General features: G+C 31.5%; 2 protein-coding genes across 3 annotated transcripts; both read left to right on the forward strand.

Moving 5' to 3' along the window:
- The first annotated feature begins 1,069 nt into the window (after positions 1 to 1,069).
- LOC119631240 lies at positions 1,070 to 8,040 on the forward strand. The gene is made up of 5 exons (XM_038027392.1): positions 1,070 to 1,258; positions 1,354 to 1,600; positions 1,963 to 2,905; positions 4,392 to 4,618; positions 5,878 to 8,040. Exons 2-5 carry the CDS (start codon positions 1,372 to 1,374, stop codon positions 6,837 to 6,839), a joined length of 2,361 nt encoding a protein of 786 aa, XP_037883320.1. The 5' UTR covers positions 1,070 to 1,258; positions 1,354 to 1,371; the 3' UTR covers positions 6,840 to 8,040.
- Positions 8,041 to 11,197: 3,157 nt separating this feature from the next.
- LOC119632523 (protein ROP) lies at positions 11,198 to 23,260 on the forward strand. Of its 2 annotated transcripts, none has more exons than XM_038025461.1 (10): positions 11,198 to 11,225; positions 12,833 to 13,012; positions 13,093 to 13,248; positions 13,418 to 13,527; positions 20,778 to 21,297; positions 21,410 to 21,531; positions 21,609 to 21,722; positions 21,801 to 21,968; positions 22,033 to 22,217; positions 22,515 to 23,260. In XM_038025461.1, the coding sequence occupies exons 1-10, from the start codon at positions 11,198 to 11,200 to the stop codon at positions 22,735 to 22,737; spliced, it is 1,806 nt and encodes a 601-aa protein (XP_037881389.1). In that variant the 3' UTR covers positions 22,738 to 23,260. The 2 variants fall into 2 exon arrangements, with proteins under 2 accessions (XP_037881389.1, XP_037881396.1); XM_038025468.1 differs by lacking the exon at positions 13,418 to 13,527 and adding an exon at positions 15,251 to 15,354 and having other exon boundaries at positions 22,515 to 22,737.
- Positions 23,261 to 27,882: the final 4,622 nt, after the last annotated feature.

Raw genomic sequence — 27,882 nt, forward strand, 5'->3', positions numbered from 1 at the left:
TGAATCTCAAACATTAAAAGATCACTTTCTGAAATCCAACTCTGGGTGTAGCAACCGTTTCTTGATTGTGGATCATAAGGTTATATATCGGCATGATAAAACTTTTCGAAACTGCTTTCTCTCCACTATGCGGACGTGAAGACCAAGATGTTTATATGAGAAAATTCACGGACAGTGGATCTAATCCTACCTGAAATACTTTACATCATCAAGAATGCTCATTGTGAATGCTGTGAGGCGTTTTATAATATATAATTTATGATCATATCTAAATCTTTATGCTTTATATTATACGATGTTTTTACGTTATGTTATTTACATCTCTGACTTTACTGTTCTTGATAATTGTGTCGAAAGTGACTGCATAGGCATTATTAATTATAGTAATGTTAATTATTGTATAATGAAATTGCCTTTAATAATTATTTTTATTAATTAATGAATTAAACTTCAATTGAATTTAAATTAATTTATTTTAAAGTGACAACCAACGGTAATAGCTTAAAAAGAAGCGTTTTCTTGCATTTGATTTGAGGTGAAAAGAAAAGCACTAGAATAATAATATGCGCGGAAGTTATTAAGTATATATTCAAGCCTAAAAAACATTTTGGAAAAATATATATATAAAGATAGCAAAATAGCAGCACGTTAGCGATTCTTCTGAGGCATTTCAACGACTCTGCGGCCCTTGCCTTATGTATTTGCAGTGACGAATTCACGAACGTGTTTTATTGTGTTATGTTAACTAAATCGATATGAAATTTTTTGATTTCATCACAGACTCTTTTAAATATTTTTAACCGATTTCCGGATCCGTTTGAGATTTTTAAAATTTTTGGTTAGGCTGTTAAACCGACCCAAAAAAGCTAAACATATGAAAGTGTTTACAAATCAAAGGTCGGTATATCGAATTCAAAAGAAAACATATGAAATTGTTTACAAATCAAAGGTCGTTATAGCGAATTCAAAAGAAAGTTATATATGCATGGCCGTCGCTGAGTATCTTCAAATAAATAGCTCTCTTTAATTTAACAACCCCGTGTTAGCGTATTTTTCTAATGGCAATATTTCGTATATTATAGGAGGACAGATATCGTAAGTTGCAAGCATATGTAAACAATGTGAAACCTAATAGAATCTGAATTTTTCCTTTAGTTATAACCAAAACAAAAATAAAAGTAACAAAACTAGGGCAAAAAACAATCACTCTTAAATAATTTGGACGTATTGGTCTCCTGAGCAATCAATGGCAATCCAAGTATGCAAAAAAAAATACAGTATATAAAAAAAGCAAAAAAACCATTGTATAGAAGTGTATTTAAAGCATATTTTTTAAATTTTCACCATTTCCAGCGAAAGTGTTTATGAGAAATGACGAATTGTGTCGTTTTTGGTTGCTGTGGAAAAAGCAGTGCGGATGACAACATCCGCCTATACAAGTTTCCCCAGGACAAATTAACGAGAATAAAATGGCTAGAGAATATTGGCTTGCAACCAGAAGAATTAAAATCCATGTCTAAAGTTTGCAGTCGGCATTTTGAGAGTGGATATCTCGGTTTTAGACGTTTAAAACCTCGTGTGATACCCACGTTGTGCCTTGGTAAGTATTTTAAGACAAAACAAAATACTTATAAGGAATCGTCGGAAAAATCGTGAAACCTTTTAGCAACAGGTAGTGCCAGTTCACTACGGAATTAATAAGGTCGTTCACATTTTTGATATGACGTTTTATAGTTTTAGCTTTTTTTTTTTTTAAAAACACGTAAGTTATTTGGCTGAATGTTTTGATGAGTTTAAAAGAAGAGAATGAAAGGGAAACGCAATACATTATCAAAATCTCAGCGATTCGTGATCATCAAAATGGTGTGGTATATGTGAGTAAATGTCATGACGATTCCGACAGATAAAAAATTATGCCTCTATGTTATTTAGGCAAAATGTATATTTGTTTTTCTCTACTAGGTCACGAGCATAGAGCCCTTCATCGCAATACAGTTCCTTTCCAATGGAAACGGAGGAATTGCTGTATTAAAAATTGCAATTCCGGCTACGAGCAGAGGTTTTTTAAAGTTCCACCAAAAGGAGAGGAAAGGAGAACCTGGTTGAGTTTATGTAAACTAGATAACAGTACCAAAAAATATTTGTATATATGTGCTAATCATTTTAATGAAAACGCCATCGGCAAACGAAAACTGTTAAAAGGCGCAGTCCCTTCAAGAAATTTATTTCTCAATGATAGTCTAATAGGTAAAACTGAAAAAGTGAATGCTGATACAATCGGAGAGGATACGGAGACCAATGAAAACGAATCTGTTACAAACTCCAGTTTATCTGAACGATTTATAAAAGATAAATTGACAATTTCGCGCGCTGTGTACAAAACAGAAGACTCGGAGGACTACACAAGCGAGGTAGAAGTGTGTCCAAATGGCTGTCACCGTAATTTTTTGCAGAAAGAAAGAAAACTATTAGCAGAAATAATCCGTCAGAATGAGGAAATTATTCAATTGAAAGACATAATTTCCGTTCTAAAGCAGCGGTTTCAAAATTTGGAAAATTCGTCATTCATTGCTAACGCAAACACTAGCGAGGAGGCGATCGCTTTTTCAAAAATGATATGCGGTGGGCGAAAAAAGAAGTTCGGCAAAGATGAAAAAATACTTGCTCAGAATATCTTCTCTATTTCGAGCAAATGCTACAACTTTATGAGGAGTACCTTAAAATTTAATTTACCTCACAAATCGTCAGTTGATAATTGGTGCTCCGTATTGCCCAAGAGCGCTGACAGCGATGATATCATCTTTGAACAGGTTTTCATTCCCAAAGATTCAGATTATGAACAATCGAACAATAACTTAGATAATTTTGTATTCAATCGCAATAAAGAGAACGAGATGGGTTCAGTGTAGTTCGAAATATTTATGTGTTAGTGTCTTATCGCCACGCTTGCATAATAGTTAAAAGTAGAAATATGTTGACTTGGATTGTAAGGGCACTATGTATTTATAAACACATTTTAGTACTTTAATTCAACACTAAAGTCAAGACATTAAATAGTTTTAGCATATTATGTAGCCTACACATGTGTTATGCCCATTATGTTAGGTCTATAATATATGAATATTGGGCTATGCGGCTTCATTATATAAAAAAATGCTTATAAGATAGTTAATTTAGTCTATATTTCCATAGAAAGGTAAGAAATAAATTGTTTTATTTATTATATTCATTATTATCACCAAATATTACTATGTACCTTATGAAAACGAAATTAATGAAATAGCGTTTATTTCAATATCCTCCACTAAATGACTTATTTATATGCGGCTACACGAAACATTTACTGTCCAATTGAAGCAAATGTCTAAGTTTCCGCCAGTTCCACTTACTTAAACCATTCATCACTATTACTATCGTCTGTTTCATCACAAATATTGCAAACGTCTACGCAAACTATATAAAAGGACGTTATCCTTAGGAATAACATGCACAAAAGTGTTGCAATATTTTTTTATAAAGTTCAAGAAAACAACGGTTTATTCACCTGTGCAAATCATTTACTATACACAATTCTATTTCTTTTATTATTATCAAAAGAGATTCTTAAAAAGATGAATAATAAGAATTTTTGTTAATTTTGGGTATCTCACTTCTGGGCGGTACGTATACTTAATTCATGAATAGCTTAAAAAATTTCCGCATATCCGAAAAGCAAAGTGAAATGAAACGGCGTTGAGTTTGAAATTGATTTGAATAATTTCGACAAACGATTCCACTTATAATCACTAGTCTTTCCCTTGCATGCGATAGTTTGCATTTTTGAAACACGATCTAGAAATGATTCCTTTTTAAGAAATAATTCTTTCTGAAATAATAGTTCTTGAATTAATTTACAAACAAAATTACAAGCTGAGACAACAGAGCTTACCAAAAAATAAATTATTTACAATTTTTAATTACTGGCCGTCTTGAAACACAAACACCGCAGATATGATATCCGCATTCTTTTGTTCCTAACGCGAAGGAGCTGCGAGGACATCATATATTTTCGTGCAATTTTTTTAAAGGCTTGTTTTTAATATTTCCAATTCTAATAAATAATACGTGCGCATTTCAGTTATGGTTGCTAAACGTATTGATAATTAATTGCACATCAACAAATACTCTTAAATCTCATAAATTCAGAAAACGAAAACTCTTGCATTTAATTTAACAGCCCTGTATTACCTTTTACATTATCAAACAACAATCTCTTGCATATTATATGAAAGATTGTTTCCCAATTATCGTATTTAAACCATATGTAAACAAATAAAGATAATCTTAATCTGTCATAAAAAAAGTATATTGTTAAAAAACTTAAGCTTACCGTATTGCAGATCCTTCTGAAATATGAAATACTGCATAGTACAAGGCTGCAACGTGAAATCGACCTCAGGTGACAAAGTAACCATGTTTGACTTTCCTCCAGACAAACCAACGAGATTAAAATGGCTGGAAAATATCGGTGTGCAGGCCAAAGATCTAAACACTGCGACTAGGGTGTGTAGTCGTCACTTTGAAACGAAATACGCTGGTAAACGTTTGCGGAGGCGTGTAGTACCCACTTTACATCTTGGTAAATATCCAAAGGCACGCAATTAAAAGATTTGTGTTTCATTTATATAAATAAATACAGGCATCCTTCGTACAACACGGTTAATTCATATCGCGCTATATCGAAAGCGTGTTATATGAAAATTTATTTTTTATTTATTTTGGAATAATATAATTTAAATTGAGATATAATATAGTTCCAAACATAGTGTAATGTGTTGCATGGAAATCTATTTCAATATTATATATCATATTGAAACCCTCTTACACCAGACTTTGAAATAATATAAATCGTGGCAATATTTACCGTGTTATATCGAAACCAAGTCCTAAAGTGTCCAAGTCCTTTATCATACCTTAAATTTCATTCCGAAAATACAAATAAGTAAAAGGTTTTTTATTTGAAAAAAATATTCAACGAAGATAGTGATTATACAAATTAGAAAAATTATATTCATTTTGTATTAAATAAATGTATATAAAAATAAAATATATATAAAAGAATTATTAAATGATTACTTTTGCTTTGAATTTCACATAAAGCACTAGTTTATATAAACCGCCCAGATTCCACAAATACGGTAAATAAACCACCCAGATTTCACAAGCATTTGGAATAAAACTGCGGCAAAAGAAACTTGTAAACGGCTGTTAGCAAATGAATTATTAATTCAAGTATTTAATTCATTTTCATGAAGTTGGTTTGAAAATCTAGCAGAATACACATTCCATTATTATTATATCAAAACCACGTTATAATCACAAATTTTTTGCCGTACTATATTGAAACCGCGTTTGACAGCTAGCGTGTTATACGAGAGATGCCTGTACACACAATATTAAGTTGTTTGAGAAGTCTTAGTACTACACTTTCACCTTTTTTGGGATTAGTTCATTTTGAATGTGTAAAAAATCACACTCTGCGTTTCCGTAATATTACTATTTAAACCTCGTTAAACGAAGACCATGAGATAACGTGGCAAAATTTTCCCTTCAGATTGCTCTACAAAACATTTGGAAAACCTTTGCATGAGTACGACGGACTCACAAAACCATCACCACCTTGAACGAATTTGGCTATTTCATACTTTCCGACGTTTTCGATGCAAAGTTTAGTTATGTTAGTGAACGAACGACTACCGAGTTCGACAACAATTAAATGAATAAATACGACGCGTTATGAAAACGTTCAATAATCATCAATTTCGGGTGGTTGAGGGACCAGACTTCCTTCCTTTTTTGAACGAGTACATGTCTATATTTAATCATTTTTCTCTTCAGGTGATTATCAAAAAGCCGTTCACCAAAATACCATTTCGGCTTCAATGAAGAAAAGAAGGTGCGCCATTGACAATTGCAGATCCGATGCGGAAAATAGATTCTTCAGAATTCCAGCAGGAGGGGAGAAAAGGAAAACTTGGTTAAATCTATGTAAATTAGATGACAGATTAAAACACATGTTTTTGTGTTGGAATCACTTTAACGAAAGCGATATTAAGACAAACAGGCTTGCAAAAGGAGCCGTTCCTTGCAAAAATTTATTTACTAATGACGACGATTCAGTTAAGCTGAAAAACGTCGGTGCTGGTATAAATAAAGAAGAATCGGAAAATAGTCAAAACTCTTTCACGGCCTCTGCTTTTAATTCATCTGAACAAACTTGGCGAGACGAGGAGATTGATGAAAATTCAGTAAACTGTACTACGTACGAAAAAACAGAAATTTTGGAAAGAAAGCAAAACGGGCCAGGAGTTTGTGCAACCAATCGGGATCGGGAGCGCGGACAAGAGGAAAATAAATGGTTAGCGGAAATAGCGCTTAAAAATCAGGAAATCATCCAATTAAAGAGCACTATTTCCGCGTTAAAAACCAAACTTCAAAAACTGGAAAATTCGTCCTTTATTATTGAACCGGACACCAGCAAAGTAGCTTTCGCCTTTTCGAAAATGATATGTGGTGCTAAAAGCAAAAAGTTTACCGAAGAACAAAAAAGACTGGCTCAGCATTTTTTTTCTGTTTCGGCTAAATGTTACAATTTCATGAGAGGCACCTTAGAATTTACGTTACCTAACGATTCATCATTTTGTCGCGCGGACTTATCCCATGAAGACGATTACCAATTTGCCTTTGAGCAAGTTTTCATACCCAAGGGCTTCGGATATGATCGATCAAACAATTTGCTCGACAGTTGTGAACGTGTGTGCAATCCCCTCAAGGTCACCAATTGTAACCCGTCTACATAGGTAAACATTGCTGTTTGTTGAGACGTATGCAGCAGGAAGAATATGTGTTTCAAGCATTTTTTTAGTTACTATTATATTAAAAAAAAGTAAATTGAGTGTTTTAAACAAAATCTTATAGGGTATAATTTTCTAATCCGATAGATAATTCTAATTAATAGGTTGAGAATTTGAGAAAAAATCAAACCCAATATTTGTCTTAGTACTTGAAACTACTAATTTTTTACCCTTTTTAAAATTGAAAATACACTGTTTTTTTAAATGTGAAAGTGAGATTTGTTTAAATACACAGTACTCAACATAAGGCAGGGCTTTATTTTCTCAATCGGCTTAAACACATCTGTCCGCCTGTCTGTCAGATCTCTTCCCATGTACGTTGTGCTCTAGTGGGCTCGATTTTAATGAAAATATATCGCTCTGCAGCAATAAACATTCGTCACATATTTTAGTGAAATTTGATACACTGACATGCTTTGTCCCCGTATTTTGCTTTATTGCATCTTGCGGAACGCGGCTTTTCGGCCATATCGGATATGCTGAATGTAAAATCAAAGGATAATTAGGTTTTGTTTAAAGAATCACATTGTCTAGGCGCAAACAGCTATAAATCGATACAAAAAAAAAAAAAGTGAAATTCTGAGAATATAATATTAAGTAGGTAATGTAAGGTCCTTTTAAAACACTTGTGTTGAAAGTCTTTATCGGAAAAGAGAAAATTTGCAAATTTAAAGTTTCCTCACAAAAGTCTGTGAAAAATAATGTTCTGATACACTAAAAGAATGCGCAAAATATAAATGAAATGGAACCAACATTTGAGTTCTCTCATCTATTAATGCTCTTACAAGAGATAAGCGTTTACATAGAAAAACAATCTAAATTTTAAGGTTTTGTGACGAAAAGTTAAACAAAATGGTAGTAGTTTGCCAAATAAATTTCCTACGGTTAGTTTGCAGCACAGGACAGCAGAGCACAGCACGTATATATATTTTTCAAACTTTTCTTCATATCAGGATTCTTATCAAAATTAGACTTTTATATGGGAACACAATTTGTAAGCTTCGATTTTTAACAACGAGGGCATGTGAAGAATTATATTAGGTGAAGTGACTTATGATATTTTAGGCTCGACCTAATTCGACGATGTGGGTTCTGTCGACTTTCTTCTAACATTCCCAGCGATAAAACCACGTAGTGAACGAACGAGAGTTTAGGCGTTTTTGCCGAACAGCTAAATCCAACGCCAAAGCCAAATTTTTCATACCTGATTACCCTCCTGATTTTCTTATTAAAAATCATTTTGATAATATCTACACAGATAATTACAAGTACAATTTACGGTATGCTACACCAGGGATTAAACCTGTTTGATTGAACTTGTTTGATTGCAAGCCAAACGCCCAAAGTATTAGCACACAACGACGGCAAACGTTTTCCTTCACAATCAACATTTGAAACAACATTTAACAAACGGCAGCTAAAAAATCTTTTCTGACGTGGCTTTTCTGGGTTATTAAAAAATAAAATTTTTTTTCGAAAATAAATTAAAACAAAAAACATTAATAATTGATATAAATCTTTACTGAATTCATTTTCGAGTGAAAAATTATTCTATAATAATTTTGTTGGCAACTTTGTAAGCTTGTAAGTATATATAGATTAGATAGTTTTCCGGATCCGGATCTTTGGAACTGTTCGTGGGATTACAGCTAAACACAACATAAGCCTGTTTCTATAGTTCACCACTTTAAACAAGTCTTGCCCGAACAGTTCACCCCCTAAGCCATCTTTAACGAGATCTCATCAGCCAATGATTGCGAACATGAATTTGCGTTCTTCGCAATTCTTTGCCATTGCATGCAATTAAAAAATGTGGATCTATTAACTTTATACGCTTAGATTTGCGGTATATCCAAATCATTCCCATTCCGAAAGCAAATAAAGGAGGTCAAGGAGGGACTAATGGATTTCTTGAAAACTGGGAACATTATTCCAGCTCGTTCTTAGGCGTATTAAAAACGCTAATCTGCGCATATCTGCGTTAAGGAACTATATTTTCTCACAGCTAGTTTAAAAAAAGTTGTTAGAATGGTTATTCCGTGGAAATCAGCAAAGCCTATGATTGCGTGAACTTGATTGGACTTGGTAAACTTTCCAAACTTCTTCTCAACTTTTTCAAACTTTCCAATTCCCCTTCAAATATGTCGGTGGACACTAAACTTTTTATCTAAGCGTGTGTTTGTAATGGGTGCAGACAAAGTTGAAGTATACGGTTGTATTCCATAAGACAGTTGCTTAAGCCCTATACTCTTCAATCTATATACAACCACTTTGCATGATTTTCAAAATGACAAAACTCAATATGCAGATGATTTCTTAATTATACGGTGGCCGTGAACAGTCTCTCGACAAAAGTTGACCTTTTATTCGATGCATGTGCCGATCTTATTTATATAGAACAAATACTATTTATTTTGCCAAAGATTCTAAACGTGAAATCAGTCTCTATATCAAAGGAATTAAAGTTGATCAGGTGAAATCTCCTCGATTTCTTGGTAGAATTTTAAATGACAGCCTAACTCTTCGTGGACATTCTAAGAAAGCCTTCAAAGACTGTCAGTCTGGATGTAGTATCATTAAATCCATGACTGATAATCAGTCAGGCATACCTCCAAAAAAAGCTTTGACTGTGTAGAAAGCTTTAGTCACGTCCAAGGTTGAATTTTCTCATTCTACATCTTGTAATTTTCCAAAATATATTGAGAAACATTTGAAAATAGAACGTTAAAGCGTTCTACTGGACTGATCCCCCAAACTCTTCAACATATTCTCAATGTAATTTCTGATGAATAGCCCGTTTCCGGAAGAGCTATTCTTTTGTGCTGCTAAGCAGTTAATTAAGGTCAACATAAATTCCATCCCTCTCTGGAATTTTGTTACCAATAAATCGATCTCAGCCTCGGCGCAAAATGTCAATCTCTCTTGTGTGAGGATCTTATGTCAAGAAAAGTCTCTTATTTATTACAACAACAACGGCTATGATATATATGTCACTGACGATTCCGTTGGATATAATGGATCTATCTTCCTGGTAGTGAAGCATCTATTTAAAATAGTACAAAGTGGCAGAGTAACTTTCCTCAACTTTTATTGAATTGTTTGCCATCAGACATGCTATTGGGGTAACTATAATAAATAAAAGAGAAACAGATAATCGGTATGTGTTTGATATACACAGGATGTTACATGCATTTCAAATGAATAACTGTCACGTTGTTTGGATACCTGGTCACTGCGGCTTCTTTTTTTTTAATGAAAAAGCGAACTTTCATGCAAAAAAGAGTTAAGCTGTTGGGACAATTTTGTCTATCAATTTTGCTCCCAACAAACCAATACGAAGAGTGCCCGTAACCGCAACCACATCTTTCAACAACTAAATGATGAATTTAAAAAGATTGCGCGTGTTAAAGCGAATCGCCTTTTCTATAAAATAAATCCTGCAGAGGCTTTCTTTAATTCCTAGCAATTTAAAATTCTTTATAGCCTCATGAGTGGTCGCACTTACGGTGAATTATATTTAAAAATGATTCGCGCTATACTATATGATATTTGTGAAGTTTGTAATGTTAGCGAGTCTGCTGAGCATTTAACTTTTAAATGTCACAGACTTGATGGTATTCAAAATTCCTTTGGCTTTTTCAAATTATATGGTGGCCTGCCGGATCTTTGTGCAGCGAAAAATGTACGTCATCTCGGGGCACTAACTTACTTTATTAGAAAAGCGAATTTATCTTTTTAATTCGCGATAAAGTTTTTTGCGTTTTTTACGTTCAATCATATTGCATCACTATAGCATTCTGTTTTTTTTTTCAGCTAATGTTGCAACACTAGCTTTTTCACCACTTTCAATAACTCAACATTTTACAATTACACTTAGCTTTAGCTAGCATGGCCGCATTTTTTGTGTTGTGTTTTATATACATCTCTTCCTAATAAATTACTACTGTTTCTTATCTGGACATATAAGCCACAAATTTATTGGCTTGGTCCACCTTAACTCTATATCTAGAAAAAAAAAAATAAAAAAAAATAAAAAAAAAAAAGAAAAGAAGAGAAAGAATGTGTGGAATTAAAAGCAACTAAGAAATTAATTAATTTTAAGTGTTGAAGATAAGCACTTATTTTTTTTTTTTTTTTTTTTTTGCTGAACGGGAGGGTTCATAATTTTTTGTGTGACTAAACAATTTTGTTTTGCATGAAAGTGTTAAGATTCCTGCGGTTTTCACCAGTGGATAATTTGAACGAATTATTTGTAATAATACTGCGTATATAGGAAGCGAAGAAACGAGGAATACGGCTGCAAAATGGCTCTAAAAGTGTTGGTTGGACAAAGTAAGTAAAGCAATTCATTGCTATACAGCCTACATAAGGATAGGTCTCGCCTCCTCCTCGATGAGATTGTGTATCAAAAAATCTTTCCAATATCTGTATATAGATGAAAAACGTACTAATTTTCTTTTATTGATTTTTCACCGACGGTGCTGCAAGCTTTCTACGCCCCCAGTTTGACCTTTTTCTTTTTAAAAGTACAACCCATATATATATTGTGTGTAAATTTTAGTCATGAATAGCTTTACACTTCGTCTACTAGAGGCTGGCTCTCTTCGCCCTTCTTTTAAATATCATATAATTCTGCGCAAATGCGTAATACATGTCATTTTTTTTTTGTTTTTAATGCTTCTCTGACATATTGTTGTTCTCTAAGTGATGTCATTTAAATGGAAGAGTAGATTCAATATTTTTAATTTATTGCTACGATATGAAAATTAGATTAGATTATTGATTTTTTGGTTTTCTTCAAAAATTCCTCTTAACCTATTTCTGCCTCTATTTTATGCAAATGTAATTCATCTTATCTTAGTTAGTGTCAGTTTGCTTACATTCCATAAGCCTCTGTCATTGATTTTTATGGAGAATTCACATCTTTCTTTAGTTTGATAATTCGTGACTCATTCGCTTGTCGATTACTTCATAACTGGTTTCTTTTCACAGGGTCTAACTCAAAGCTATAAAATGTGTCAGCAGCCTATGTAAAGAAAACAATAACAATTGTAATTAAATGAATTGTACAATTTTAAAGGTTGAGTGCTATGTTCATGTTCCAATTTTTTAATAATAAGGTTTAGTTAGTATATATATATATATGCTCATATTTTATTCTTATGCATATAGAAATTTTACTGCGCCCCAGCCAGGTCACTACCTGTCAATGTATCGTTTCTATTCAAGATACTGGCGTTCTGCTGTAAACTTGGTCATTTTCTTTATATTGATTCTGCATTCATAGCTTTTCGTTTAACTTATTTTTTAATAATGATAATCACATATATGTCATCATGGAATTTTTTTCTAAATACCTTTCTTCAACTTTCCTTTTAAAATAATGGTTGCGTGGGCGACCCATTATTGAAATTTATTTTCGGTACAAAACCCTTTGTTGCCTATGGGGCCTGTAAGTTACGTTAGACATTGTGTTTAAACGAGCGGTGTTCAAAACGAAAGTACGACCCAATGAACTCTTTGATCTAAACAGCGCCTCAAGTAGGCAATTGTTATGGACATAATGGTATTTCATGTATTCCGTGCTAGCCATTTTAATGGACATTTTATTTATAAAGAAAACCACTGACCCAAAAAAGAACCTCTGAAAGCTAAGAATGCACAATTACAAGGCATCATCAAACCTAAATCCAAAATAAGGCTTTCCAATAAAGAGGATGACATAATCATCGAAAATATCTACTTGAATTTATTTTGGTTTGTTTTCACTTTTTCTGCATAAAAAATTGTGAGTTTCGTGTACACATTTTATTTGCCATCAAGATGGAAAAGACATTTAATTGAAAACAACGGTAAGATTGATTAGAACGGACCTTTAGATATATGCAGCATTGAAATGAATCGTTTTTAGAAATCCTAAGAATATTTTGTTTTTCTAGAAATTATGAACGAGGTAGTGAAATATAAGCCACCACCACCGAAGAAGGCGGGTGCAGCTGCGGCAGCAGCAGCGAATAAATCAAATTATGATTGGCGTGTTCTGGTAGTGGACAAATTGGGGATGCGTATGGTGTCGGCTTGCACTAAGATGCATGAAATTAGTGCCGAGGGGATTACTTGTGAGTGAACTTTGAAATAGTTTTCGCATAATAAGTGAAAAGTTTTTAAAGAAAGGTGTGCATTTTATTTATTTGTGCAGTGGTTGAGGATATTAATAAGAAGCGTGAGCCTCTCCCAACCATGGATGCTATTTATTTGATAACACCTTGTCAGGATTCGGTCGCTGGACTAATAAGGGACTTTGAGAATCCAGCCAGGCCGATGTATCGCTATGCTCATGTGTTCTTTACTGAGGGTAAGTGGAGAAGTTTATAAATAGAAATGAAAAATAAGATGAATAACGAGAACCAAAACACTAACGTCTTTCAAGTTCGTTTAATTTGTAGTTATTTTTATTTTCCATGTTTTTTTTATTATTTTTTAATTATTATTTTATTTTATTTTTTTTTTTTTTTATAATTTAGCCGTCCCTGACCACATTTTTGAAATGCTAAAAGCCGAAAAGTATTTTGTTCGACATTATTTAGTTAGCTGTAAGGAAATCAATATTGCCTTTATAGCCTACGAAGATAAGGTACTTAAAAATAATTCCATTTTCATTTTGCTTTTTCTTGGATTCAATCCAAGTAACAGAAATTTTATAAGTGTTGTCTGTTCTAATAACATCTGCAGTTCAGTATGAGTCTGCAACTTGCGGCGATTAACACGAAAGCAATACTTTCCCCTTAACGAAACCATTTGTCTTTATGTATTAAAACCCGAAATGCCTTTAACTGTATCTATGCTTTTGTTACATTTTATATATTTATTTCATTTCTGAACTATTTATTATCACGTGATGTTAACTCAATTTATGTAACTCTAATTAAACCACTCACTCACTGATTCACTCGCTTCTATGCCTTGTTTCACTATACGAAGGTTTCAGTTTCAGGTTTCTTTCTAATTCTAGGAATAGCAAAAAATCTTAGGTATTTTTTCAATAACATCCGAGCATGTGACCTGCAACGATAATTTGAAAGGTGTTACCAGCGAACATTGATTATATATCAATCTGAATCACGCAATTTTTATATTCATAAAGGACAAATGGAAATATTTCAAGCTTGTTGTCCGACTAGAGTAACCTCCACGAATATACTTCGATCTTTCGATGATACGTACACGTTTAGGACATTTCGGGACAAATGGATAATTTTGTGTCCGTCCCATGTCTGTCTGAGTTTTCACAGTTATAAATATTAGTTTAATGTATAGAATAATTCTACGAAAAAAAGGATGAAAAGAAAGAGGAAGAAGAGAAATGAATCGTAGCAATTAAAAAAATGATATTGGAAAATGTCAAAGATTTTCATGTTTCATATTTATATTAATTGAGCAAGCCTCATGCGAAAGATTGTGAAATTTAATCGAGAGTTCAGAATAAGAAAGATGATAAATTATCCATAGACAATTTGAGAAGATAAGTAAGATAGTAATATACAATAACTAATATATTTATTATTTAGGTAATAATTTCAAATTATTTATCTTTAAATTTTTAGAATTTCTAAAGATACTTTATTTTTTGTTAAATTTATCAAATGAATCCAACGTACTGAAAGACCCTATAAAGACTATTGTGTGATTAGCGTAAACGATCTGTCCATGCGTCGTATCTCTACCAGTCCGTTGAAAGCGTGAGAACAACTTCAGAGGTATTTTTATATACCTCATCGTTTTGCAAATAAATAGTTCACTTAAAGTACTAGCGGGCGGTATTGAAAAATTCGGCAAAGGCGAATGTTACCATCTTTTTATTTTTTACTTTTGATTTTTCCTATTTTTTTTTTTTTTTTTTTTTTTTTTTTTTGTAATTATAAATTTCTTAAAAGAAAACCTCTTTGTAAAATCGAATATTTTCAGCGAAGCAATGGTAAGATTTTAAAATACTCAAAAGAAAAGTCCTAATGTTTCCCAATTTTTTATTTAAATCAAGCATGTAGCGTACATGCCACGTTATTTAGATACAATTTTATCTAATAGTGTTTTAGCGTATTTTTCAAAATATCTTTCAACCCCTTATTATATAAAAGCCGAACGTAAGGTTTTTAAAAATATGTTGTAAAAATTTTATTTCATTATATTTATTTATTTAACTTAAGCACTTAATGCCTTTATCTAATGTCTTGAATTTACAATTTTCCCATTTTCATTTTTAAAACTTATTGAGATGAGAAAAAAAAAAGGAAAAAGAAAAAGAAAAAAAAATTGCAATTTTCTTTTATTTTCATTTCATGAAAAAATTATATTTATAGTTTGCCCGGAGGAATTATTTAACGATTTGTGTAAATCGTGCGCTGCAAGAAAGATCAAAACACTAAAGGAGATAAATATAGCATTTCTACCTTATGAATGCCAGGTGCGATTTTAAAACCAAACAAAAGAAAATTAATTAAATACTAACCAAAAATTATCCCAAAGAAAGACTTTCAAAGCAATTGACAGAAGCAGCACTTTGAACTCGCATTCTACTCTCTACTCTACCCTACTTACTCGTCTACTTACTTACTTAAATACTTACTTACTTACCTACCTACAGTATATCACAGTATACCTACCTCTCTACTACTTACTCTACTCTCTAAATTAATCACCAAAACTATTATTGATGTCTGTGTAAAAAGCCTATGTGTGGCATGAATTTGTTTAAATGAAAAAAAAAAAAAAAAAAAAAGAACAATGAACAAATTTCTTTCAATTTAATTGTACAAAATTCTTACTAAATGTCATTTATCTTTTTTTTTTTCAATTTTTTATTTCAATTTTTTAAATTTGTTTTAACTTAAATGTTGTAATTCTGTACATGTTGTGTAGGTATCTGAAAAAAAAGATAAAGGAAAAATACGCCCATCCCTTGATTTAGACACCACAAAACTCGTATAAAAAAGAAACTGCAGCATTCAATTGGAATAAACTGTTAAGCAATCTCCATAGGTTCTAAAAAAGTCAATAATATGTTTTTTTTTTTTTTTTTTAGTAATATCAAGCACCATCCAAAGTAGCTTCAAAGAGTAAAGAATATAAGTTATATTGGTTTCTTATTAGAGAGTCGGTAATAACTCGGTTCGTTATTCTCAGTTCATCGAAAGATTCCCATGTTCCTTTGCATATTAAGCGAAAATGAATCCTTACGCGCGGGATGATACACAAAATTTAAGAAAATGAAAAGCGTATCAATTTTGTGATTGCAGGCGCGTTGTGCGTTCTTCGATAGATTTTGGGGAGGTGCAATTGTGAAGAAGGAGCCAATGAACTTGTACGAACTCGCTAGACTTTTATTCATCTATAAATCAGGGCAAACTACTACCGTAAAAATTTGAAAATTTAAGTGAATCGATTTATTTAGTTTTCGGGAAATATATACAATTCGTTTTTTTTTTCGGGAGGTCGACAGGTTCCCCCAGGAAAACTGTGAAAACAAATTCGTGTAAAAATATACAAGCGATGTGCAGTAAATTTGGGGATATGTTCCGCAACACTAGAAAATCGTACAAGATGATAAAACTTTAGATATGTATATGAAAAAAGAAATTAAAATAAGTTTACAATGAAAATTCAGTCCATAAGTACAAGACAAAAAAGATTTAAATTGAAGTTAGGAATACAAAACCATTTCAAGCGTGGACATCTGTTGCGGACTGGACGATCAACAAAGGAATATCAACTTGTAGAACTTTGTTGGACTTATTTATTGCATCCTACGACCACTTGAGTAGTGAATAACGAGATACTATGTTGAAACTGAAGTAAAACGGAATAAAGAAAAAAGTGACGACAAAATTTGGATATTGCACTTAGTAGACTTAGTAGTGGCTAACAGAGTCAAAGAATTTGTGTAAAAAAGTGTATTTGTTCTTATTAGTGAATCGGGTTAAAAATTCCGTGTAAGGAAGGAGTTGCTTGTATATATAATATATATATATATATAAAAAGAAAAGAAAAGTTAAAAAAAAAAAATAATAATAATAGTAACACAATGTAACAAACAATACGTTCTAAAAGCTATTGGCCCTTAAAGAATCACAAATGATGTACGAACTTTGAGAAACGGAAATGGAAAAAATCAGCATTGTTGACTTGTGCGTTCGAGTGCGTTTAACAACCAAATCGTGCAGATCATGGGATTGGTGTACTAATGCGAAAAAGTTCAAACCAAGACATTTTGTTCTTTTCTTTAAAGGAGGGTTGCGTTATTAGCTTTTGCCACTTGTTCAACAATCTCAGCCGTTTTTTAAATCTTTTTTTTTTTTTTTTTTTATTTTTGTTTTCGAAAATTTCTTGTAAACTAAATAAACTAAAACAGCAAATCTCCTTAGGTTTTGTTTTACTTATTTTGTAGTGTTCAATTTAATGTGTATGTGATGTTATATACAGATAAACAAATCGTCAACCACAACTTGTTTACTTATATAACAGCAACAAAAATTAAACAATTGCCACGAATATATAACAACAACAAAGTATAAATATATATATTTATATTTACATGAATAGACAAATATATGCCAAATTACATACAATCCATAAAACAAAGACCACCACTTGCTTACACTTGCTTTGATCCTTGACCTTTATTCTCCCCCCACTCACACAACCCAGCCAACCAACCAACCAACCAACAACCACCGTTAACAAATTACATATGAACGCATAAAAATAGACTTTAGTTGGTAATAAATTGGCTTAAGCCACATAAGCAAAAATTTTGTTTCGTATTTTATGCATTCATTTGCAGTTTGTTTTGTATATTATGTAATTTGACATATAAACTCCCGGGCATTCAAGTTTTTCTTTGATTGAGAAAAACCATTTGTTCTTTCACCCCATCACACAATATATATATGATATTACCATCCACTGCCAGATAATCTTCACATATAACGTATTATTGATTAGAGAAATGCGCTTAATAAAAACTAATGCTGGAAAGTATACTACAAAATAATATAAACGAATAAATTGACTAAAAAGAGAAAATCCTCCGACTTTTTGCTATTTCTAAGTAAACATATCTCCTAACGATGACGTCTTTTGAAAATAAAAAATACCTCGAAAAAAATTACTTCGAAAAGTAACTTTGAGCGTTCAAGAACAGATATGATTCCGAGAAATCGCCTTTCCCTTCCGAGCACACGACGCTCTTGACATCTACGCTACATATTTGTCGTTTATTTCAATTTCTTTAGTTACATAACGCACGTCCGTCCCGCTTATTTAAAAATTTCAAATAATTTAATTTGCTCGCACACGGCAATGTCGCAAATGGATTGTGTCTGCCTGCCTAGAAACGTGTTTATGTGGTTCTTATTGTTCATAAGATGCACAACGCCGCATTTGTAATTATACTTGGACCTTGAATTATTTATTTATGAGTATAGAAGATAAGGCTGTGCATCCGATCTGTAACGAAAATATTTCAATTCTTAAAGAATATGTATTTTGAAAATTTGCTTAATACATTCAATCTCTTCTGGCCCGTATAGGTGCATATAATCTATTTATTCGGTGGCTTTTAACCATATTTTGTAAATTTGTTTATAAATTCTATAGAGAATAAATAAACAAATTGCTTACCTAGCTCTTGATCACATCGATATTTCAATTTCCAATGAATTGTTCAATTAAAACGATCCTGAGGAAAATGAAAACTTACATGCAACGGCTGTTGCCGTTGTCTTCTACATTTTAATTATACCAAAGTGAATTACCAATAAAAGAAGCTTTAGTTACCCAGCCTTTTTTGGAAATTCGTTTTTTACAAAACATTGTGCGCGAATGTGCTCTCCCCGTCCGTGTGGGATGCCTAGAAATGATTGCCCTAACTATAGAAGATTTAAAAAGTCAGCGATTACCCCTATATACCCGATCTTACAATTGATTGCAAAAAAAAAAAAAAAAAAATCCTTCACAACAACTTTCCATTAAGCGCATTCTTTAGTATTCAAACGAGCAATTTTTTCCAACTTTTTGCTGAACCAAATTCAAAAATTCATTATAATCGACGCATTGAAATCATAATATTTATACAATATTTTAGACCTATGACTCGTTTACTTATTTGCATGCTTTCGCTATACGTTTTGACAGAATCCGCTTACTAATCTTACATTTATATTATTAATATTATTATAATAATTATTATTATTATTATTATTTTTAATATAATTATAATTACAACTATATATTCAAAATTATTTAATTTTTTGTTATACTTTTGATTATCATTTACTATTAAAATATATAGATTTAATTAGCAATTGCAATAATTATTATTACTGATGCGCGCGTGTAAACAATTACGTGTAACTATCAAATATCTGATAAGTGTAAATATCCGAATTCGTTGTGATTTCCTGAATTTACTTCCTTTCATTTGCCGTGCGATTCGTTCGATTTCTGAAATGTGTGCAAGACGTAACAAAGATGCATACAATATTTTTTTTTTTTTTTTTTTTTTTTATTGTATAACAAATAATTCGGGGGATGTCGCCTATTTGTGTAATGCGGTGATGGTTGGAAAGAAAAGGGTGTGTCCGACTGAGCACTCGTTATACCTACGAATAAAGCCTACTTTAACCCATCGAAATTTGCATCGGCCAATTTAAATACAGACTTGGTAGTCTCCTTCTTCTTACCTACTCTGCTACTCATGCGAATACAGTATAACTAACCTTAAAAAAAGTGGCGGTGCGAACCGAACAATTTTCAATAGTGTTGGAGTCACCGGCACCGACTTTGTTGATATACCTAATTTCATCAAATTATTTCAAATTTCAACATGATCAGATATTTGCGGGACAGAGAGACGGGCAAGCTTACATGAAGGTAGAATCAGTCGCAGTATAATAAAAGGTGGATCTATTCCAAATACTTCTGGGCCTTGTCTTTGCCCAATATTTTACGCAAATATTTATGTAAAGTGCCGTGTCGAACAAATATATGTGTACGCATGTTGAAATGATTAGCACTCAAGGTATGCCTTAAAATAAGTATAGAAGTTTTCGCTGGTTACAGCCATCACCGAAGAATGAAGGTCTTGTAAATTCTTCGTTTTGGTTCACTTCCGATGCTCTTCTCTCGTTGAGTTTCCTTTTAATGCGCACAAATGTTGAGATAGCGAGTTGAGTCGTGTCATATAGAATGTGTTTGAATGTATAATACTGATCAAAGATGTTGCAGACATCTTATCCGCGATTTGCAAACTATGCAAAGGTATTCGAGATAATTAGCAAAAAGTTGTTTCTTGTATTCCTTTGACATTGAAGTTGTAGCAGAAGTTACGCAAAATCAAATCAATAAAATTTTGTAGCAATTTGTTGTTTGTTAACATTTTCGCAAACTATCGCTTTTCTAATAATGATGTACACACACATACGCATGATTGTTCCAATGTTTGCTTGTGTTCTTTGTATGTATGGGCTTGAATTGTATACCACTTCATCTTTAATTGTTAGTTAATCAATTTGATGTAATAGTTATTCTTATCGCCAGCAACTCGCACAACTTTGTTTTTACAATTGAAATATTTCTCTTTTTATCTTTCTTTCGACGAACGTTCGTACACTGCAATGCAACTGTTAATAAATGTATGCAATATGCACCACTACAAACAACTACTAAAATAACAACACCAACCACCTCCTTCACCACCATCACCACCACCCACCACCTAACCAACTCACAACTTGCCTTAATGCACACTCTTCTCTACTTGAAATAACAAACAAAAAAAAATTAAAAAACAAAAAAAAAAAAAAAAAAACATTAATGTGCTTCTCTTAGGTCTACTCGCTCGATTCGCCAGACAGTTTTCAGTGTTTGTACTCACCGGCATTCGCTTCGATACGCGCTAAACACCTCGAGCGCATTGCCGAGCAAATTGCCACTTTGTGCGCTACGCTCGGCGAGTATCCGATGGTGCGATATCGCATGGATTGGGATCGCAACATCGATCTGGCTGCTGTGGTGCAGCAGAAACTCGATGCGTACAAGGCTGATGAGCCAACGATGGGCGAGGGTCCCGAGAAGGCACGCTCGTGCTTATTAATTATGGATCGTGGGTTCGATTGTGTCTCACCTATGTTACACGAATTAACTTTGCAAGCGATGGCATACGACTTACTGCCTATTGTGAACGACGTTTATCGCTTTACGCCCGGACCTAATCAACCAGAAAAGGAGGTGTTGTTGGATGAGAATGATGATTTATGGGTGGAATTGCGTCATGAGCACATAGCTGTTGTCTCAACTCAAGTTACACAAAATTTGAAAAAATTTACCGATTCGAAGAGAATGTCAGCCAGTGAGTGTTGTAGACGAAAAGATAAGGAAATTATTCTTCTTTAGGGTTTTTGTTTAATCTTTCATAAATTCATTTTCATATTATGCTTAATAAATGAATCTATTTTATATAGCTGACAAAGCCTCAATGCGTGATTTATCGCAAATGATTAAAAAAATGCCGCAATATCAGAAGGAGTTATCCAAATATTCAACACATTTGCATTTGGCTGAGGACTGCATGAAGGCCTATCAGGTTAATGAAAGCGTGGAACAGCATTGCAAAAACAAAATACTTCAACTATGCTATTTTCTTTTTTTAATTTACTTTAGAATTATGTTGACAAGTTGTGTCGTGTCGAACAAGACTTGGCTATGGGCACCGATGCAGAGGGCGAAAAAATCAAAGATCATATGCGTAATATTGTCCCTATATTATTGGATCAGGTTAGTTAACTCGTATCCGATACCCAAAATGCAATAAATTTATATTTAATTTTTCCTCTTTCTCTCTCACTCTCTTAGTCCGTTTCCAACTACGATAAAGTACGCATTATAGCCCTGTATGTTATGATTAAGAATGGCATTACCGAGGAAAATCTCACCAAGCTCTTTACCCATGCCCAGCTGTCTCCCAGAGACCAGGACATGGTGCGCAACTTAAGCTTTTTAGGTGTCAATGTTATTGCTGATGTACGCTCGAAATATTCATTAGATTCCCTTATATGTTTATAAGATTTATTTAAAATTTTTATAGTCTCGTAAGAAGCAATACACTGTGCCCCGTAAAGAACGTATTACCGAACACACTTACCAAATGTCTCGTTGGACTCCTGTCATCAAAGATGTTATGGAAGACTGCATTGAGGACAAATTGGATCAACGACATTTTGCTTTTCTAGCTGGACGGTCGCAGAATACCAATTATCATGCGCCAACCAGGTGAATATAATTGTTTTGACAATACTTGCAGGAAACAGATCTAAAACTTGGATTTCTATCTCTAATGTATCATCTTTTTCGAAATATAACATTTCTGATATATTTTCACATACACATTAAGTTCTTCCGCAACACAAAAAAAAAAAAAATAAAGAAAGAAACCAAATTTCAAAAAATTCTTTCTTTTACTATTTATGCTTAACTTAGAATCAGTCCAGAAATCAATTCAGTCAATTAATTGTGTCATGTGTTCTTTTTTAACCCCAAAAAAAAAAAAAAAAAAAAAAATGTATTTAGCGCCCGCTACGGTCATTGGCATAAAGACAAAGCTCAGACCCAGGTTAAAAATGTGCCACGCCTAATAGTATTCATCGTTGGCGGTGTTTGCATGTCTGAAATGCGTTGCGCTTATGAGGTAACAAATGCCCTTAAAAATTGGGAAGTGATTATCGGTTCAACCCACATCTTAACACCAGAAATATTTTTAAGCGACTTGGGCTCTTTGTCTAAAGAGGATTAAAATAAATGAATTATTTAAAAAAGCAAAAAGAAAAACATTACAAAAAGACATTTGCAAAAAATATAAAAAACAAAAAAAAAAACAAAAAAATAAGAAGCTAATAATCATTAATTAAGATAACAATTTCAATAAATATCTATTAAACATAAATGTTTCAAATATATGCACATGGTAAACAGACGATCCAAATAGAGAAATTACTTAACTTAAATTAAATATGAAGTAATGAAGTCTTCTAAAAAGTATTTGTTTTTTTTTTTTAACAACATTCTTTTTTGATTTTTTTATCCGTGTTAACCTATATCTTCTGAATTATATTTAAAGTATATATATATACAAATATATATATATATATATATATATATATATATATATATATCTATATATCATATCTATTATATATATTATAAATCTGTAGCAATATTATAATTATTACGCTACAGTCAACTGTATTTCTAGACGAAGAAAGTTTACCAAAAAAATTTCAAGAAAGAAAACAAAGTAAAGATTTGGAAAATAATTTTGAAAACAAAGAAAGCAAAGAAAAACGCAAAAATACGTTTATTACTAGTTTTAGTAAATGTTTTAAATATGTGTACATTTAAAAATGTTTATAATTATCAAAAGAGTAAAAGAAGTTTTGCAAACGAGAAAGAAACCAAAAAAATAAAAAACAAATTTATTAAAATTAAAATAAACCCGTAAAAAATTAATTGTACGAAACTATTTAAAAAATTAACCGTAAAAGAAAAGACAAATTCATTCACAATTTATAACAAAAACAGTTCGAATAAATAACAATAATAACAATAACAAGAAAAAAAAAAAGAAGAAAAACAACAGCAACATCAATATTGACGAATACAAATGCGTGTAAGATGAAATTTATTATAAGCCAACGAATAAAATTGAAAAAGTAAAACTATGGTTAGTTCTCTTAAAATGATTATGTTATGTTTTTGACATTCGAAGACCGAGTATGCTAGCGCTTCAAGCCACCGTTCGTATAGGATCGAATAATAATAATGGAAGAGAAGAAAAAAAAAAATGTCAAAAGCATACAAATCTTTAGGATATGTAAAAAATATTTATATTAAAAGATATATTTAGAAAAAACAAAAATTTGAAAGTAGGTTTAATATTTATATTAATATAATTTAAAAAAAAAAAAAAAAAAAAACGAATTAATTACATATGAATGTGTGTCTTGCATAATAGCCCCAAAAAAATGAGTTAAAAGTTTTATATATAAATACTCTCCTATATACATATATATTAAATCTCTTGTAATCTACATTACCTTGTACTTCAATACTGTACTGCACTGTACAGCAGGTACATATAAAATTTCTCTTCTCTTTAAATTTGAAACAAGAAGCCGATTATTAATAGACAAAAACAAAAACAAAAGTTACGTTAAACTATACAATGTAAAACAAATAGAGGCATATATAATTTTTCAACAGTACAGACAAAAAAAAGAGAATCATACTTAAGAGCAAAAAAGAAGAGCGAGCACATGTTTTTTCGTTTTTGAAATATGCTTTCATTTCTCTTTATGTTTATTTATCATTTTATCGCAGCGGACAAACATGTATGATAGAAAAAAATTCGAGTAACAGTAGCATGTAATATTTTTTATTGCATATTCGGAGCCTTGTTAGAAAAATAAATATGAGAACACGATCATTTGGAAAGCTTACGTTCGATTCGTAATAATATATAGAACTGTCTGCGCTAAGAACCAAAGAGCGCACATAAGATCTTTAATTGTATGGCGGAATTGTGTATTTGCAAGACAGAGAGAAGATCCGACGATGTGTTTAGCCGCCACATTAGCCAGAAACGTCGCGCAATAAGTCTTATTGCCTAGCGCCTGGGAGCGAGAGGGAGCAAACGGCCATTCCATTCGCGAAGCCCCATTTCTTTTTCTTATGATAACGATTGACCGATGTTAGTTAGCCGAGACACTAAGAAGGGAAAATATGTGATATTTTTTATTGAACTTGTGTATTTCAAATTCGTAGAGTGGACGACAAAAGCAGCCAGCCAGTCTAACATTTGATTAAAATTGCGCTTTTCTTAAACGTTTTTTAAATAGATTTCTCGATGATATTAAATTTAACCTGTAGAAGGTAAATTTTAACTTGAACAATAACACAATCGTACAATACAATCGTATCCCGTCTCTTTCTCTTAAGAAAATGAAGGTTTCATTCGACCTCTTCGCTTGCAAAGAGAAAAACGTTAAAGCTAGTAATAGGACTTAGTATTGAAAAGAAGCGGTGTCAAATTCCTCGAACGCTTAAAATTGTTCTTCATAATTCCTTTAGTTTTAACTTTAATTTATTCTAATATTTTCGAAAAAATAAAATTCTAATTATCTGTGGATGCCCTACTGTTTTCGGTCTTCTTACGATATCATACTGCAGATTAAGCAGTTGTTGTGGACTTGCCTTTCTTTTTCTTACCGTTACCATTCCTAACTGAACTATGTAGTAAATTCATGTGCATATGAGAGATAAGCTGAGCCTGAGCGAGGAGAATTTCTTCAACGTTCTCTTCATTTCTTGTGCAGGCATTTATAGTGAGCTGTAAATCGATTTCTTAAGCATTAGTTTTTCTTAAAATTGATGGTTAATGCTAAGAATAGAGCATTAATTGAACCAAGTCTTCGTTTTTTATTCTTCTCGCAAATATTTTAGGCAAAGTAAATCATATGATATAGTGGAAATAATAATAGCAATAATCAAGTGAACTCTTTGTTTTGTGTTTTGATTCTACGAATAATAATAGTAATTAATATAAACAATAATAATAATAATAATAATAATCTATGGTGATGGCATATATAGAGTTAGAAAGTCTTTTGGCTTTACGATCATATTATCGTTAAGTAGAAAATAAATTATGAGCGGAATTAGGTTTGAAATTTGAAACGCTTTCGAGGTTTTACGAACCTTCTTAAAAATATTTAAATAACTCTTTTTTTTTTGTTTTTTTTTTTTTCTTTTTTAATTGATCTCGTTTAAAATAGCTTCTTCTTTATTCGAAATCTTCAAGGCAATTATTTACGAAAAACATATTTAATATTTAAGAAGTATAACATTATTTTTTCGTTCTCTTAATATGCTTAACAATTGTCAACAAAGTGAACATTAATTGAAATTCTTAATGAACAATTTGATACATAAATAAATAAATAAAGTAAAATATATAGAGCCTTACTAAGAAAATCAAACAACACAATACTTATAAATCTATACTTAAATAATCAAACAATTTAATTAATTAAAGAATGAATTTTTATTTATTTATTTTTTTATATTATCGCTTATTAATCATTTTCTAATTTGATGGGTTTTTTTTTTTTTTTTTTTTTTAATTCATGCGATTTCTTAGGTTAAAAAATTCCTTGCGAGTTAACAATTAGCGTTTTTTTATTTTCTTATTTTTTTGTTGCATCATATGTTGTTTGTATTAATATGAGTTCGCAATATTGCTTGTTTTTTCGTTGATAATATTGAGAAATACGGATCAACGCATCCATAAAGCTTACGTCTTCTTCGTGGCGATAAGATTCTGTCTGACCAATGTTGTTAATAGGTGGTCGTAGTTTAACTTTCGAAAACGGGTTCATTAATACACTTAGAATAAGTTAGTCTAGATTAAAAGATGTTGTTTCAAGAGTCTGTCAAATGTATTGATTCGGCTTATTTACGCGTTCGGAGGGAATGCGTCCGCAATATGCAAAATCTCTATAGAACGGCGTTAATCTAGAAATCTTGTTTTCAAATATTCCTAAGGACCAGCTAATATTTCTTTACAACAACAAGTAAGGCTGATCAATTAGCTGATACATTGCTATAATTATTAATACATAAATAAAGCTTTACTTGATGACTATTTTTGAACATTCATCATTAGCCAATAATCAGTCTCTAATATGATTCAAGAAGAGTATAAAGCCAAAGAATACCTCTCAAGAACAGAACCACATGGACATTGAGTGAAATACATAATGGATTCTGTCCTCTTCGTTGGTAAAAGCAATCACCTTAGTCACGTTATAAATCCTTGTCAGCTTTTCTTTAATATATGATTCATTTTCTAATTTCATCATTATTTTGATTGTTGCCTTTGTTTTTATTTATTGATATATTGAGTTGTTTTTAACTAAATTTAAAAAAAAAGCAATATATTAAAAAACGTAATTACCTTAAATAGAGAACGCAATATATATATATATATATATATATATACATATATATACATGCAACAAAAATTATATATATATATATATATATATATACATGCAACAAAAATTAACCATTTAACTTCTTATACACATTACTATAGATAAAAAGAAATATTTATTAAGCATATAAAGATTATATAACAAAATATGAATTTAGCATAATAACATTATTTATATAATATCGAGTTAATAGCTTTTAAGATTTTATTCAATTACGTATAGGAAATAATCTTTGAAATAACTTCAAAACTTAATAACAGTATTCAACTTATCTGTTTTAATCATTTCTCCATTTAGGCCTTTAACAGACGATAGTTGTTTCTTTGTTTTCTCTTTTTTCTTCTTTTACATAAAGTTGATTATATAACAACGAACAAATGCATACAGATTTACTATATTGTTGTGAGAATAAACGAAAATAAATGAGGATCACACACTTTCTCCCAATACGGTTAAGCTAATATGGATTCTGTGTTACTGGCCTTACGATGAGAAAGATAAAAACGATAAAAGCAATAACTTAAATAAATATTAAAAAATACTCTTTTTCTCTTATTTATTTACTAACTAATTTATTTATTTTTTTTTATTTAAAAAGGAAAAAAACAAATTTTTAACAAAACAAAATAAAAATATTTAAAGTTAGATTTTTAAGAAAGAAAAGACAAAAAGGAATAATTCACAGTAATTCAAACATTTATTGATTAAGCTTAATAAACGAACTTCTATTAGTGTGTAAGTTAAAACAACATATATATATATACAAATATATATATATACATATATATCTGTTAAGCCGTTTAAATTATTGCATTAACAATTTAAAAGAAAAAATTATATATATATATATATATATATATATATATATATATATATATATACTTCTT

This window comes from Glossina fuscipes, unplaced genomic scaffold, assembly GCF_014805625.2.
Source record: "Glossina fuscipes isolate IAEA_lab_2018 unplaced genomic scaffold, Yale_Gfus_2 0, whole genome shotgun sequence".
Classification (NCBI taxonomy): Eukaryota; Metazoa; Arthropoda; class Insecta; order Diptera; family Glossinidae; genus Glossina; species Glossina fuscipes.